At 39.5% G+C, this 13,742-nt stretch overlaps 1 protein-coding gene across 3 annotated transcripts in view; it reads right to left on the bottom strand.

The window, feature by feature from the left end:
- Positions 1-778: 778 nt before the first annotated feature.
- PGM2 (phosphoglucomutase 2) overlaps positions 779-13,742 on the bottom strand; it is a 33,817-nt gene continuing 20,853 nt past the window's right edge. For all 3 annotated transcript variants that reach the window (XM_032632427.1, XM_032632429.1, XM_032632428.1), the window contains exons 11-14: positions 12,298-12,427; positions 11,152-11,341; positions 7,621-7,754; positions 779-1,898 (exon numbers count right to left, since the gene is read on the bottom strand). In XM_032632427.1, the coding sequence (XP_032488318.1) occupies positions 1,796-1,898; positions 7,621-7,754; positions 11,152-11,341; positions 12,298-12,427 (557 nt within the window). In that variant the 3' untranslated portion in view covers positions 779-1,795. The remainder of the gene's footprint in view (positions 1,899-7,620; positions 7,755-11,151; positions 11,342-12,297; positions 12,428-13,742) is intronic.

Here is a 13,742-nt window from a genome sequence, read left to right as displayed (position 1 = left end):
ACAAACACACCCCAGTGCCTCCAGGCTTTTGCTAATGCTGTGCTCTGTGCCTGGAAGACTTCCTCCTCCATCTCCAGCTGCTACTTGCCCCTGAAGGTGAAGCTTCCTCTGGGCAGAATGAATCCCTCTCTCACAATCCTCAACTCTGAGTACTTTGCAGATAACTCAATTATAGAACGTGTTAAGTACTGTAGTTACTTATCAGCCGTCCAATTAGACCCTGAGCTCCATCAAGCAGGACTGGATCTTAATTACATTCGCATTCCAGAAACAAACTCTGTGATGGGGTACAATTTATGTGCTCACAAAAATGTAGAGAGGACACAAATCTAAAGTTTCTCTTTCCCAGAGTACACTTTAAGGCTAGAAAACAAAAATAAATACAGCTTTTACAACGAAGCAGCTGATAGAATATATTGAATATTGTACATTTAAGAGATCTGGTAGGGGACAAACTATGTATCACTAGGATATACAAATATTCTTTCCTTTACATGAGAAACATGATTGCCAATGGTACTGTAATTTTTCATTGTTCTGAAACTGTTAATAACCATTTAAGTTAATAAGAGTATAGGCAATCATTTGCTTTAAAAAATCACACAAATATATAAAGTATATAAAGAACAGTTTGGTCCTCAGTCATGGGTACTCAATGGGAGTCATTTTGGAAGGCTTTAAGGCCATCAATTATGAGGAGGCGCAGATTAAATAATGAACCTGGAAAAGCCTAGTTTCAGATTGTGATCACATTAAGAACAAGGCAAAAAAAATCAAGGTCAGGTAGTCACTGTTTATAGAGTCCTTGCTGCTTTAGGACCAAAACCACACTGAATTGTGTTAAAGCAAAAAACTACAATAATCTACTTTGCAAGTTTCAAATAACCAATTGTTTCATTCAAGATTTAAAGAGATAAAGTGAATGTTAACACAGTGAACAAAGATGGTTAAGCTGTTTTTTCCTAGCACATACACAATGTATAATGGTGCATTATTAGAATTAAAGTTTTAGATCAAAAAACTATCTTTTTAAAGTATCTTTTGCTCTACTTTATAGGTTCCTGTGAATTGTATTTTCCCTAAACACAACATTTGATCTGTTCATCTATTTTACTTCATAAGCAATTGACAGAAATGTAAATATACATATGTGTAGAAGTGGCTATCTTTTACATAGGACAGCCCAGAATTTAGTAACACGTATAGGCTTTCTGGCTGTTTTACTTACACATAAAATGAATTTTAGAGAAGAAACATATTTGGTATTTATTCTAATGAAAGCATATTAATTACAGTATATTTTTGAAGGTTAGTTATTTTTAAAATCTTCATTTTTTATGGTTTTATTTTTTTTGCGATACACGGGTCTCTCACTGTTGTGGCCTCTTCCGTTGTGGAGCACAGGCTCCTGACACGCAGGCTCAGTGGCCATGGTTCACGGGCCCAGCCGCTCCGTGGCATGTGGGATCCTCCCGGACCAGGGCACGAACCCATGTCCCCTGCATCGGCAGGCGGACTTTCAACCGCTGTGCCACCAGGGAAGCCCCAAAATCTTCATTTTTAAAATTCAGGTGATGCTCAACCTTTTAACTGGAATGTTGGTTTGTTAGATTTGACCATCTTTCTTTATTACCCTTAAAGTTCAAACATAAAACAAGGAGGAGTGTAGGTCTATTAAAAAAATATGAATACTTGTAGCAATAGTTTAAATTATTTAGCCCACAAAAACATTGCTTAAGAAATCAAGTTCAGCTTAATTGTAGGGAAATGTAATTATGCCCAAGGCTGGGATAGTTTACTCTCCTTTTGGCTGCAGGTTATACTTTTGTGGCTGGAAAAAATGTTCTTCAATAGCACTGACTAGTTCATTTAGTTCTTTCTTCAGCTGGTCGGGATCACTGCAAAATAAAGGGGAAAAAAAAATTCCAGGTCAGTGGATTATTCCAAAGCATATTTTAAAGATTCCTCACATAGATCAATTAACACTGATATTTACCCTTAAGCGGAGGGCTAAATCAGACAAAACAGAACTCCAGTTACTTAAGCATGGGAACACATCTGTGATGTAGACAAAAACCTCATGTGACAATATTCATATTTTCCGCAAAGGCCTTCCTGAGGTCTCTACTAAAAACAAAAGCAGCCCTTTGCACTTCTCATAAGAATTTTTAAGAAACACAATTTGTAGCCTGGCATCCCTAAAAGTTCTGTCTGTACCTAACAGTGCAGAGAAAACTTTCATGACTTCAGCTGTCATTAAATCCTGCTGAACTTTTACAAATGACATGGCTGGCAAGTCTTTGGTCTCCCAGGATATGAATGTTCTTGATCCTGTTTGTCTTCAAACTATTGGGAGCTCGGCTACAGCCTCCTGTGTCAGGCCTTCCCAGGATGGAAGAGATGGGGAGCCTCCTAGTGGGCCTGCTGGTCACTCACCCGGAACTCAGACCCCGAGACCCCCTGTTTATTATTATTTTTTTAACATCTTTATTGGAGTATAATTGCTTTACAATGGTGTATTAGTTTCTGCTGTATAACAAAGTGAATCAGCTATACACATACATATATCCCCATATCTCCTCCCTCTGGCGTCTCCCTCCCACCCTCCCTACCCCACCCCTCTAGGTGGACACAAAGCACCAAGCTGATCTCCCTGTGCTAGGCGGCTGCTTTTTATTCTACTTTGGGAACAAAAGGGTCACAACTAAAGTATAAACAAAAATTCTGGGAACTAGATCCCTTTAAGGAAACCAAGTTTTCAAGCATGTGGAAAACACTCATTTATGTGCAAACAACTGGAAGGTTGATAACAGATAAAACAGACTTGTAATTAGACAGGTGTCTAATTTATGTGGCAGCCTTACATATCAGGTTACTAGCATGAGGTGAGTTACTATAAGTACTTAAAACCAAAAAGCTCAATAGAAAAACAAAAATCCTTCAATTCAAACTTTTAATACTTCATACTTGACCACCTTGAATATATGCAAACTTAACTTTAACGGAAAGGGCAATCTTTGTAATTAGTTAATATCATTTTTGCATTGTAATAGTTAACCAGTACAACTAAAACAATCCATTTTATTACAGACATTAATTCTGGCTGTACTACTTACTAGCTGTGTGCCCTTGGGCAAGTGAGTCAACCTTTCAAAGGCCCAGATTCCTCATCTGTAAAATTGAGATAAAGACTATTTTCTCAAGAGAGTTGTATAGATTGAGATAAATTATAGAAAGCAATTAGCACAGAACCTGGCCCAAAAACCTCAATAAATGTAGCTATCATTATAATTACTTATACCCCCGCATTGGTAACATATATAGTAATTATGCTTCATAAATATATATGAATTACACAAGTCTTTTCCTTCTCCATAAATATGCTTTGAAGAAAATAAGAGTTCTCAGGAAGGCACACTGACTAATAATTACTGTTGTTTTTTTTTTTTTTTTTTTTTTTTTTTTGCGGTACACGGGCCTCTCACTGTTGTGGCCTCTCCCGCTGCGGAGCACAGGCTCCAGATGCGCAGGCTCAGTGGCCACGGCTCACGGGCGCAGCCGCTCCGCGGCATGTGGGATCTTCCCGGACCGGGGCACGAACCCGTGTCCCCTGCATCGGCAGGCGGACTCTCAACCACTGCGCCACCAGGGAAGCCCCTGTTGTTTTTTTTTTAATATAAATTTCTTTCTTTCTTTTTGGCTGAGTTGGGTCTTTGCTGCTGCACGCGGGCTTTCTCTAGTTGTGGCGAGAGGGGGCTACTCTTCATTGCGATACACGGGCCTTTCATTGCGGTGGCTTCTCTTGTTGCGGAGCACGGGCTCTAGGCGTGCGGGCTTCAGTAGTTGTGGCTCGTGGGCTCTAGAGCGCAGGCTCAGTAGTTGTGGCACATGGGCTTAGTTGCTCTGCAGCATGTGGGATCTTCCCGGACCAGGGCTCGAACCCATGTCCCCTGCATTGGCAGGTGGATTCTTAACCACTATGCCACCAGGGAAGCCCTTATTGGTTTTCTTAAAACAATATACATAAAACGAAACTCATCAATGAATTTACTATATATCCCCTGCTGGTTTTGTTTCTCTGTTAGAACCCTGCTTGAGACTATTACCTAAATCTTGAGATAGTAAGAGAGTGTCCTTGTTCTTGGGAGTTGAGTATTGAAGTCTGTGACTTATTTTCAAATGGCTGAGAAAACAAATAAACCAACCCAAATATATAATATTGATATGTATGGTGAGTGAGAGCAAATATTGCAAAATGTTAGCAATTGCTGAAACTAGGATAGGGTAGGCAAACTATGGCTTGCAGCCTGTTTGTGCAAATAAAGTTTTGTTGGAACACAGCCACACCTATTCTTTTAAGTCTGTGGCAGCTTTCCGGCTACAACAGCAGAGCTGAGTGGTTATAACAAGGGCTGTATGGTCTGTAATCCCTAAAATCGTTACTATTTGGCTCTTTACAGAAACAGTTTGTCAACCCCTAGTCTACGTGAGGAGTATGTGGGCATTCACTACATTATTTCTACATTTCTATAGGTTTGAAAATTTTCACAAAAAGTTGAACAAAACTAAAGACATCAAAAGGGAATTCCCTGGCAGTCCAGTGGTTAGGACTCTGTGCTTTCACGGCCGAGGGCGCAAGTTTGATCCCTGGTTAGGGAATTAAGATCCCACAAGCCGTGCGACACAGCCAAAACAAACCCCCAAAACAAAAAACAACCAAAAAACAACAACTACAGACATCAACCCCAACAAAAATATTTTTTAAAAGCAGGACTTATATTTGAAAAAGATTTTCTATTCAAAAGGGTTAGTGGATTACAGAATTCCGTGAATGAATGAAATTCACGATATAAAATATATTAATAATATTTAACGTTAACAGAAGGTAAGGAAACCTTAGCCATGGCTTTATTGCTGTTGTGTGTTAGCTGTGCTCATGCCTTGCTTGAGCCCTGACAGCATATCTATGGGCTGACCTAGTGCCTAATGTTTCATTTAATAAATGGGAGCAACATTTCAATGACTATAATAAAAGGACAAATTTTCAAAGTATTTTCAGCAATTTAGAAACTAATATTTAAATTTAAGTCCACTCCATAAGGCATGTGAAAAATGTAAATACCACAGATCCTTAAACAGTAAGTTGTATTGTTATTATAAAAGAAAGTTTTCTAAAATATTACACATATTGGGTTTCCCTGGTGGCACAGTGGTTGAGAGTCCGCCTGCTGATGCAGGGGACACGGGTTCGTGCCCCGGTCCGGGAAGATCCCACATGCCACGGAGCGGCTGAGCCCGTGAGCCATGGCCGCTGAGCCTGCGCGTCCGGAGCCTGTGCCCTGCAACAGGAGAGGCCACAACAGTGAGAGGCCCGCGTATTGCAAAAAAAAAAAAAAATTACACATATTTTCACAGGATAATGAAAGGGAAAAACATATATAGAGAAAATAGATCTTTAAATCGGATTTATGTCCATTTGTTTTCAAAAGAATGAGATACAGAAATACGAAAACACTAAGTAAGAATGAGAATTATTCAGAAGAAGATTCAGGGCTGATTTGGGTGTGGCTTGCTATTTCCTTTATGATAAAGTCCCCAACAGGTGACTATTCTGAGTTCTTGTATCCATGTTTTATAGTTTTGTTTTGTTTTAATATTTCTTGCGTTGCTATCAGCCCTCACTTCTTCATGCCTAAGGCAAGTCCAACTGTAACAAATCTTCCCTGCCCCTCTAATCTGCTACATTTAATCTGCTGTTAGCTCACTGATTTAAGATGCTCAGAAAATTTCCTCTGCTCTTATTTCATAATGTAAATTTGGTTGTAAATTTGGTTCACAAGCCAGAAAAACGCTATGGACAAAGCTTTGGAGCCTATGTGCCATTACTACCTAGGCCTGTGTCGTCTACTACAGTAGCCACTAGCCACACGTGGCTACAGTGCAACTGAAATGCGGTTAGTTCAACAGAGGAACTGAATTTTTCATTTAAGTTAATTAATTGAAATTCAAATTTGAAAACTAGCACTTGATTCAGTTATTGGAAAACTTAAGTATGTTTCCAACAACTTGGGTGTCAAAATCTACTTTTTCAACTGTAAATTTTAGGAACTCTAAATATAGATTAAGAGGACCTCCCTGGTGGTCCAGTGGCTAAGACTCCATGCTCCCAATGCAAGGGGCCTGGGTTTGATCCCCGGTTGGGGAACTAGAACCCACATGCCGCAATGAAGATCTTGCAAGCCGCAACTAAGACTCGGCACAGCCAAATAAATAAATAAATAAATATTAAAAAAACAAACAAAACATTTTAAGTATTTCCAAAAAAATATAGCATCTGAATTTGAGATGTGTGGTAAGTGTAAAATATTGTATGGATTTTGAAGACTTAGTGTGAAAAAAAAATTTTTTAATATCTGATTAATAAGTTTTATAGTGATTACATGTTGCAACGTTAATACTTAAAATACTTAGTTAAATAAATATATTATCTGTTTCTTTTCACTATTTAAAATTGTGTCTAGGAGAAAATTTCAAGTTGCATATGTGGCTCACATTTTATTCCTGTTGGACAGCACTGACTTAATTCACTTTTTAAAAAAATTTCCTGATTTTTAAAAAATTATTTTTATTTTTTGGCTGCGCTGGGTCTTCGTTGCTGCCCACGGGCTTTCTCTAGTTGTGGCAAGTGGGGGCTACTCTTCGTTGCGGTACGCGGGCTTCTCATTGAGGTGGCTTCTCTTGTTGTGGAGCATGGGCTCTAGGCACGCGGGCTTCAGTAGTTGTGGCACATGGGCTAGTAGTTGTGGCTTGCGGGCTCTAGAGTGCAGGCTCAGTAGTTGTGGCGCACGGGCTTAGTTGCTCCGCAGCATGTGGGATCCTCCCTGACCAGGGCTCGAACTCCTGTCCCCTGCATTGGCAGGAGGATTCTTAACCACTGTGCCACCAGGGAAGTCCCAAATTTCCTGATTTTGAACTGTATTCGAAATAGAGAAATGATAGCTAAATGACTGTTAAATAGGTGTGTAATACGACATTTACACGTGCTAGCTACATGTACCACGGCTGATAAAGTTCAAAATGTTACAGGTGTTGGAAAGTGACCAACTCAAACCCTTTACCAAGGTCACAAAGCATGACCCTGAAGCTACCAGACCATCGGCTCTTTGGTGGTAAGGACTCTTTCTGCTGTGGCTCTTCATCTGCCCCAAGATCCAGCGTGACTTACACACAATAGGTGCTCAAAGATATTTGTTGAATGGACGTGTAATGCATTTTAATTTATTTTATCAGAGACACGGAGAAAAAGAGAAAAAGTCATTGGTGTCAGCCTCAAATATAAAGTACTAGAAAAAGGAAATTTAATTATTATTACTGAAATTAGGAATGAAATTTTCCCATACAGGGATATTTGGGGTAGAAGGAAATAACCAAGTAGGAAGTAAGCACTCTTGTCCCTAGACGCTTCAAGGGGCTGTTAATGTCACAATAGTGCTGCAGGTTCTGAAACAACATTTCTAATTAAACTACATATTGGAAAGATAAAATATTTTACTTAGCGTCTGAATAGAATTTAGGAAGTTTAGGGAATAAAAAGCACAGCAGCTGCCATCCATAGCATACCTATTTCCAGGGGGGGCGCACAGTTCCGAATAGTACTTGATTTTGGGCTCTGTCCCACTGGTCCGAATGGTGGCCACACCTCCATTAGCAAAGGTAAAGGTGATCATTTGACTGCTTTTACTAGTAGGGAGAACCTAGGAATTAATTTACACGTTATAAATTTAAGTAGTAACATCAGCTGTTCTTACCTAACATTTTCCCCTGAATAAGCAAGAAAGTAAATGCAAAACAAAGAAGAAAAGAACATTTTTGAGGAAATCAGAAAATGTACTCTGTATAAATGAAATAATAATAATAAGGCAATTTGTGAAAATTAACTTTGTATATTACTTTTTACCTCCATGGTTCTATTAAAGCTACTAAAGTTTTACTAAAGTTGAAACACATCATTTTCACAAGAAATTGCTTTAAACCGATTAATAATGCATTACCAAAACCCCACAAAACACTAGGCATATTTCACTTTCAAGGGCTTCTGATAGATGTATTCTTAGCTGATTGCTCTCCAAACTCCACTAAAATGACTGAAGCATTAAAATAAAAAAACACACAAGGGCAAAGAGGCAGCAGCAGTTGAGGGGGTTGCCAACTAATCGTGGCAGTCAGAAACCAGGTGGAGGGGCAGAGGTGACCTGATGGAACACAGAAGAATGTCCTCGGAGCCCCTGTAGCAGGCAGATAAGAACCGAGTCAGCATGTTCTGCAGGGCCCTGGTAAAGCTCACTACCTAGGGCACCTGGTACAGCAAAGGGCAGGCGTGAGACAAAGAAGCTATTAGATCCTCCCAAATCCCCACCTTCTGCCCACGTGGTCAACCAACCACCTCATCAGAAGACGGTTTAAATCTCTGGTGTAATTGAACCAGAAGGGCTCAGAAGCCGGGGACGCTGGGCACCATGGAGGGCAGGGCATGGAGAAAACTTAGAGTAAGTCAGAGTCTGCACATTGAATGCTCAAACCCCTCCTCCCAGGTCCGCAGCACCTTTCCACCACTTCTGGGGCCTCAGCATCCCAGTTTATTACCCTCAGGCAGGAGACTAGGGTGAGAGTGAGGCGTCCCCAGGAGACCCTGAGGGAAATAAAGACAATACAGAGGAAACAAGATCTACATTTAAAAAAAGCTATAATTAATATCCTTAAGAGAGGTAAGATATAATACACATGAAACAAGAATAAGATGTTACTTTCAATAAATTAGAGAAAAAGAGCTGAAATGTTCAAAGAAGCATTGAAAGTTAATGTTGAGGTAATCTCCCCAAAAGTAGGAAAGAAGGATATAGATGGACAGTGGGAAAAAAGAAACATGGAAAGAACATCACTCCAGGAGAGTCAGCATCTAAGAACCTGTCAAGAAGGACTTGTCAAGAAGGTGAGAACAGAAAATGCAAGGGAAGAGGTTACTTGAAAAACAACCATCCAGCGTCCTTCTTTGACAAAAATCAAGAGAATTTCTCAGAACTGAAAGAAATGACTCCGTAGATCAACAAAGACCAACCAAGTATCCAGAAAAATGAATGAAAAGAGACCCATACTAAAAGCATATCACTGAAATTTTAGAACCCCAAGTTTAGCGGAAAGTTCCTAATGTCTTCCCATGGAGAAAAAAACAAATGGCACGGAAAGGACTGAATGAGTATGGTGTTCTCATCCCTGAGTGCAGCACACAGCAGGTCCCAACTATTTCCTGAGTGAATGAATGATGGATGCTCAACGGCTTTACAAATACAGAGCAATACTTTCCAAACTGTGAGTCAATAAAGCATGAGGGTAGAGTAAGACATTTTCAGACCTAAACACCTCCAAAAATTTACCTGTCATTCATTTCTTCTTAGGAAGCTACTAGAGGATGTGATTTAGGAAGATAAATATAAAAAGAGGAAATCATGGGGTCCAGGAACAAGGGACCCACCCCCAGAGAGTGGTGAAAGGGCATTCCCAGGATGACAGCTGGGCATTCAACCCAGAGAGCAGAAGGCTCTCCCCAGAGGAAGGGACCAGGAGGGAGGTCATTGGAAACAAGATGGAACCAACAGTCCAGGTCAAAAACCCTACTGAGAGGTATTTGAAGGATGTGGGAAGAACTGGTGAGGGTTACATAGAAATCCATGCAAATGAAAGAACAAAGCAGCTATCAATTAAAGGAAAAGTAATTCTTTATACAAATTAAGGGGAACCTAATCATAGTACACTACTTAACTAAGCAAAAAACAATAGTTACCAGTCATAATAATACAAGCATGGAATCTGATGCCACCAAGAGCTGTGGTATAAATGTACTGTAAGGACAGGGAGAAGAGTCATGAATGCTGGAAGTGTAAGAACTAAATCCCTATCTCCATAATAGAAAATTAATAAAGTCTAACACTGATAAGTCATAGTATCACCACATGAGCACACTGTTTAGAAATCTGGTGGTAAATACCAGGAGAAACAACTAAGAGGGAAGGTGGTTGTCTTGGCACATGGAAATGAGATGGCAGGAGTTGGAACTGCCATGTTTAATCATAACCCTTTTAATACTGTTTGCCTTTAAAAACATATTGTGTGCAGACGTAAATTAAAAAATATAACAAGGTGAATATCAAAGCAAATGTCCATGTGATGAATTAGGAGACTGGGATTGAAATATATACACTAATATGTATAAAAGGTATAACTAATAAGAACCTGCTGTATAAAAAAATAAATAAAATTCAAAGATTAAAAAAAAAAAAAGGCAAATGTCCAGTATCTCATAAGGATATTCTTACTGTCCTTCCTCTACCCCCCTGCCATAGTTAGCAATACTCTTCTGCCACATTTGAGCCTTCTTTTGACTCCAGTGGGGGAATCTACATGGTAGGAAGAATGCAAACTCATGCTTTACAGCTAACAACTCCTATATATTCAGAGAACAGGGTAAAACTAAGGAGGAAGCAAGCAGTGGTCCTCAAAGTTGGACCAGTAGCATTAGCATCAGCAGGGAACTTATTAGAAAGGCAAATAAGGGGTGGGCTGCAGGACTCAGTGTTTTAACCTGGCCACCAGGTGATTCTGATGCTTTTTCAAGTTCAACTGCTGAAAGAGAGGAAAAGCTGCGTTTGGAATCAGAAGACCCAGATTCTATCCCTAGCATCACCAATTAGCTGTGTGACCATAGGCAGGTCTTACACTTCTGAGTATAGTCGTCCCTCGGTACCCGTGGAGGTTTGGTTCCATGAGCCCCCCACAGATACCAAAATTCATGGATGCTCAACTCCATTAAATAGTGTAGTACAATCGACCCTCGGTATGTGCGGATGTGAAACCCTCAGATGATGAGGGATGACTGTATCGATTTCCTGCTGTATTAAATGACAGCATTGGCTTAGATGACTAGCGAGAACCCCTTCAGTTTCAGCTCATGATTTGTAACTATCTGTATATTTTGATAGCTTATTTATAATAATGCCTAAAATCAGCTTCAATTAATTATATGATTAAGTTGAGCTATTCAAAGTATAGTCAAAAAGTAAATAGAGACGAGTTTAATTGATAAAAGACATTACTTACAGCTTTTTTATCAGGTTGGCTATCATCATAGCCAGTTGTAAGGTCCCTAATACCAGAAATTTCAAATTTGCCACAAGTTTTTGGATAATTATTCTTCCCATCGTAGTTTCTAAGGTTTTCAAATAATTTTTTAATAGTGCCTTGATCGTGGCAGATAAAATATGAAGCTTTGGTGATATGGTAGCCATACCTATCAATACAAACACAATTACATGCAAAATGAGGAACAAGTAATTCTGCACAGTGTACACTGAACATGTATCAACCAGTATATTCTAAAACAAATAACCGCGACTAATTTCAAAGGAATAATTCAGCATTAAAAAAGAGGTTCAGGGCTTCCCTGGTGGCGCAGTGGTTGAGAGCCCGCCTGCCGATGCAGGGGACACGGGTTCGTGCCCCGGTCTGGGAGGATCCCACATGCCGCGGAGCGGCTGGGCCCGTGAGCCATGGCCACTGAGCCTGTGCGTCTGGAGCCTGTGCTCTGCAACGGGAGAGGCCACAACAGTGAGAGGTCCACGTACCCCCCGCCAAAAAAAAAAAAAAAAAAGAGGTCCAATTTTATAAAAGAGGTCCAATAATCTACCCCAGGGATCGCTGAACTGCTCTGTGGCCCTCAGCCTGTACTTCTAAGTAAAAGTTTCTCTATTGGAACGTAGCCATGCCATGCCCATTACCTTATGTATTGTGTCTGGCTGCTTTTGCACTACAAAGACACTGGTGAATAATTGCTTTAAAGACTAAACATGTTTTGTGAACACATGTGTCTTTTTTGACATTGGACACTTAAAAATCACATTCTTCCCTTAGCCATTTCTGCAACTAATGTTCTCATTTGTTAAGAATCAATGTCATCATGAATGGTAATTACTATTAAGTAGTTAAATATCAAAAGGAAAAGGTGATCCCTTATTTAGTTTTTATAGGCAATAGAATTCATAGTCAAAGTAAGGACATCAGAAAGAATATTAGTATCTCATGCATAAGAACGGAGTAAAACATTAAAAAATATTACTACATGTGGGGATAACATGTAAACTGTATTTGTTGCGATCATTTCACAATATAGATATACATTGAATCATTGTGTTGCACAACTGAAATGAAAAAGACATTACTTCAATTTAACAGCCAATAGAAACTTACTCAACATAGATGGCCTTTAGCTGCTGAGACAAAGACAAATTCTTGGTTGCGAGAAAGCTGGCCAACTCTGCACTTATGACGGCGGCACTGACTCCATCTTTGTCCAGAACGAAAGGGCAGCACATATATCCTGCAGAAACACGTGTCATACACACACCCTGAGGAGTAGGTCCCTTCACACACTGTGCGTGCACACATCTATATGCTCCTGGTCTACTGCATAAGAGGTTGTCAGTATGTAAATGCTTCTCATTCATCACCATTACATTTAAGAATCTAGGCCAGCGCCTAGCACATAGCAGGCCTTCAAGAAGTATTTGCTGAGGTACAAACTACTATATATAAAATAACCAAGATACAAGGATGTATTGGACAACGCAGGCAGTGTAGCTGATACTTTATAATAACTATAACTGGAGTATAATCTATAGAAACATTGAATCACTGTGTTGTACACATGAAATTAATATAATATTGTAATTCAACTATGCTTTAATTTCAAAAAAGAAAAGAAAAAAAGAAAAAGTATTTGTTGAATAACCTGTAAGGAGAGTCTCCCTCCTAGACAAATTGTACTCATTTTCCAGGTGTAGACCAAATCCCTCTAGCTCACACAAAACTGCTTCCAATTGTTCTAGTCAATGCTTATTCTGTCTTCTCCGAATCCCCGTATTTCTTACGAGTTATATGATTCATCTTGACACCTAGCCTAATACTCTTTTGTGTGGTTTCTAACTAGATCTATATAAACTGCTGTAGGCTAAGGTCAGTGTCATCCATTTCTTTCAGAGTCAGTGTGCAACCGATATGCAATAAATATTTGATAAACAAATATAAGAAAATCTTTTTTTTTTTTAAATAAAAAACTATAATCAGGCCAGGATTGCAGTTATGAGAGCATAAGAGCAAAAGCTGAGCTCTTACACTTCATTCAATGAATTAGTTCAATGATGAGCCTGTGTCTATGTTGCAGGGAATGTATGAACTAGAAGAGTATGTATTATCTAATAAGTATGATGTCCAATAACTTTTATTAAACAAAGAGCTAAAACATCCCCAGCCCAAACATTTGCATTTCACGTTTCTATTGCTAGCTCTCCTTTTTTGCTCATTGATAGTGATCATTTAAGACAAGCGTTTTTCCATCATCCTGGCTGGTTCTTTCAGGTGACAGTCACTCTGATGAAAGTCCCACAACCATGCCTTCTCCTTTCTTCTGGACAGATCTCTGCAGAGCACTCTATGAGGGGGAGTGAACTATGTCTGGCCTGGATATCAATACCATAGTGAGGAAATATCGTAACTCCCCAAATAGGAGGATTCTGAAGCTACTACAGCCGCGTACAGAACATCACTGTTCACAATTATCTGGGCAAAGGATTCACTTCCTGAAATGAATGGCTTGGTTATTTGTGAGATATTCTTTTCAGCTAAAAAAATCTGTG

The sequence above is a fragment of the Phocoena sinus genome, chromosome 5 (genome assembly GCF_008692025.1).
Source record: "Phocoena sinus isolate mPhoSin1 chromosome 5, mPhoSin1.pri, whole genome shotgun sequence".
Classification (NCBI taxonomy): Eukaryota; Metazoa; Chordata; class Mammalia; order Artiodactyla; family Phocoenidae; genus Phocoena; species Phocoena sinus.
Note: the sequence above shows the minus strand (reverse complement) of the source record. Positions and strands in the feature narration are given on the sequence as shown.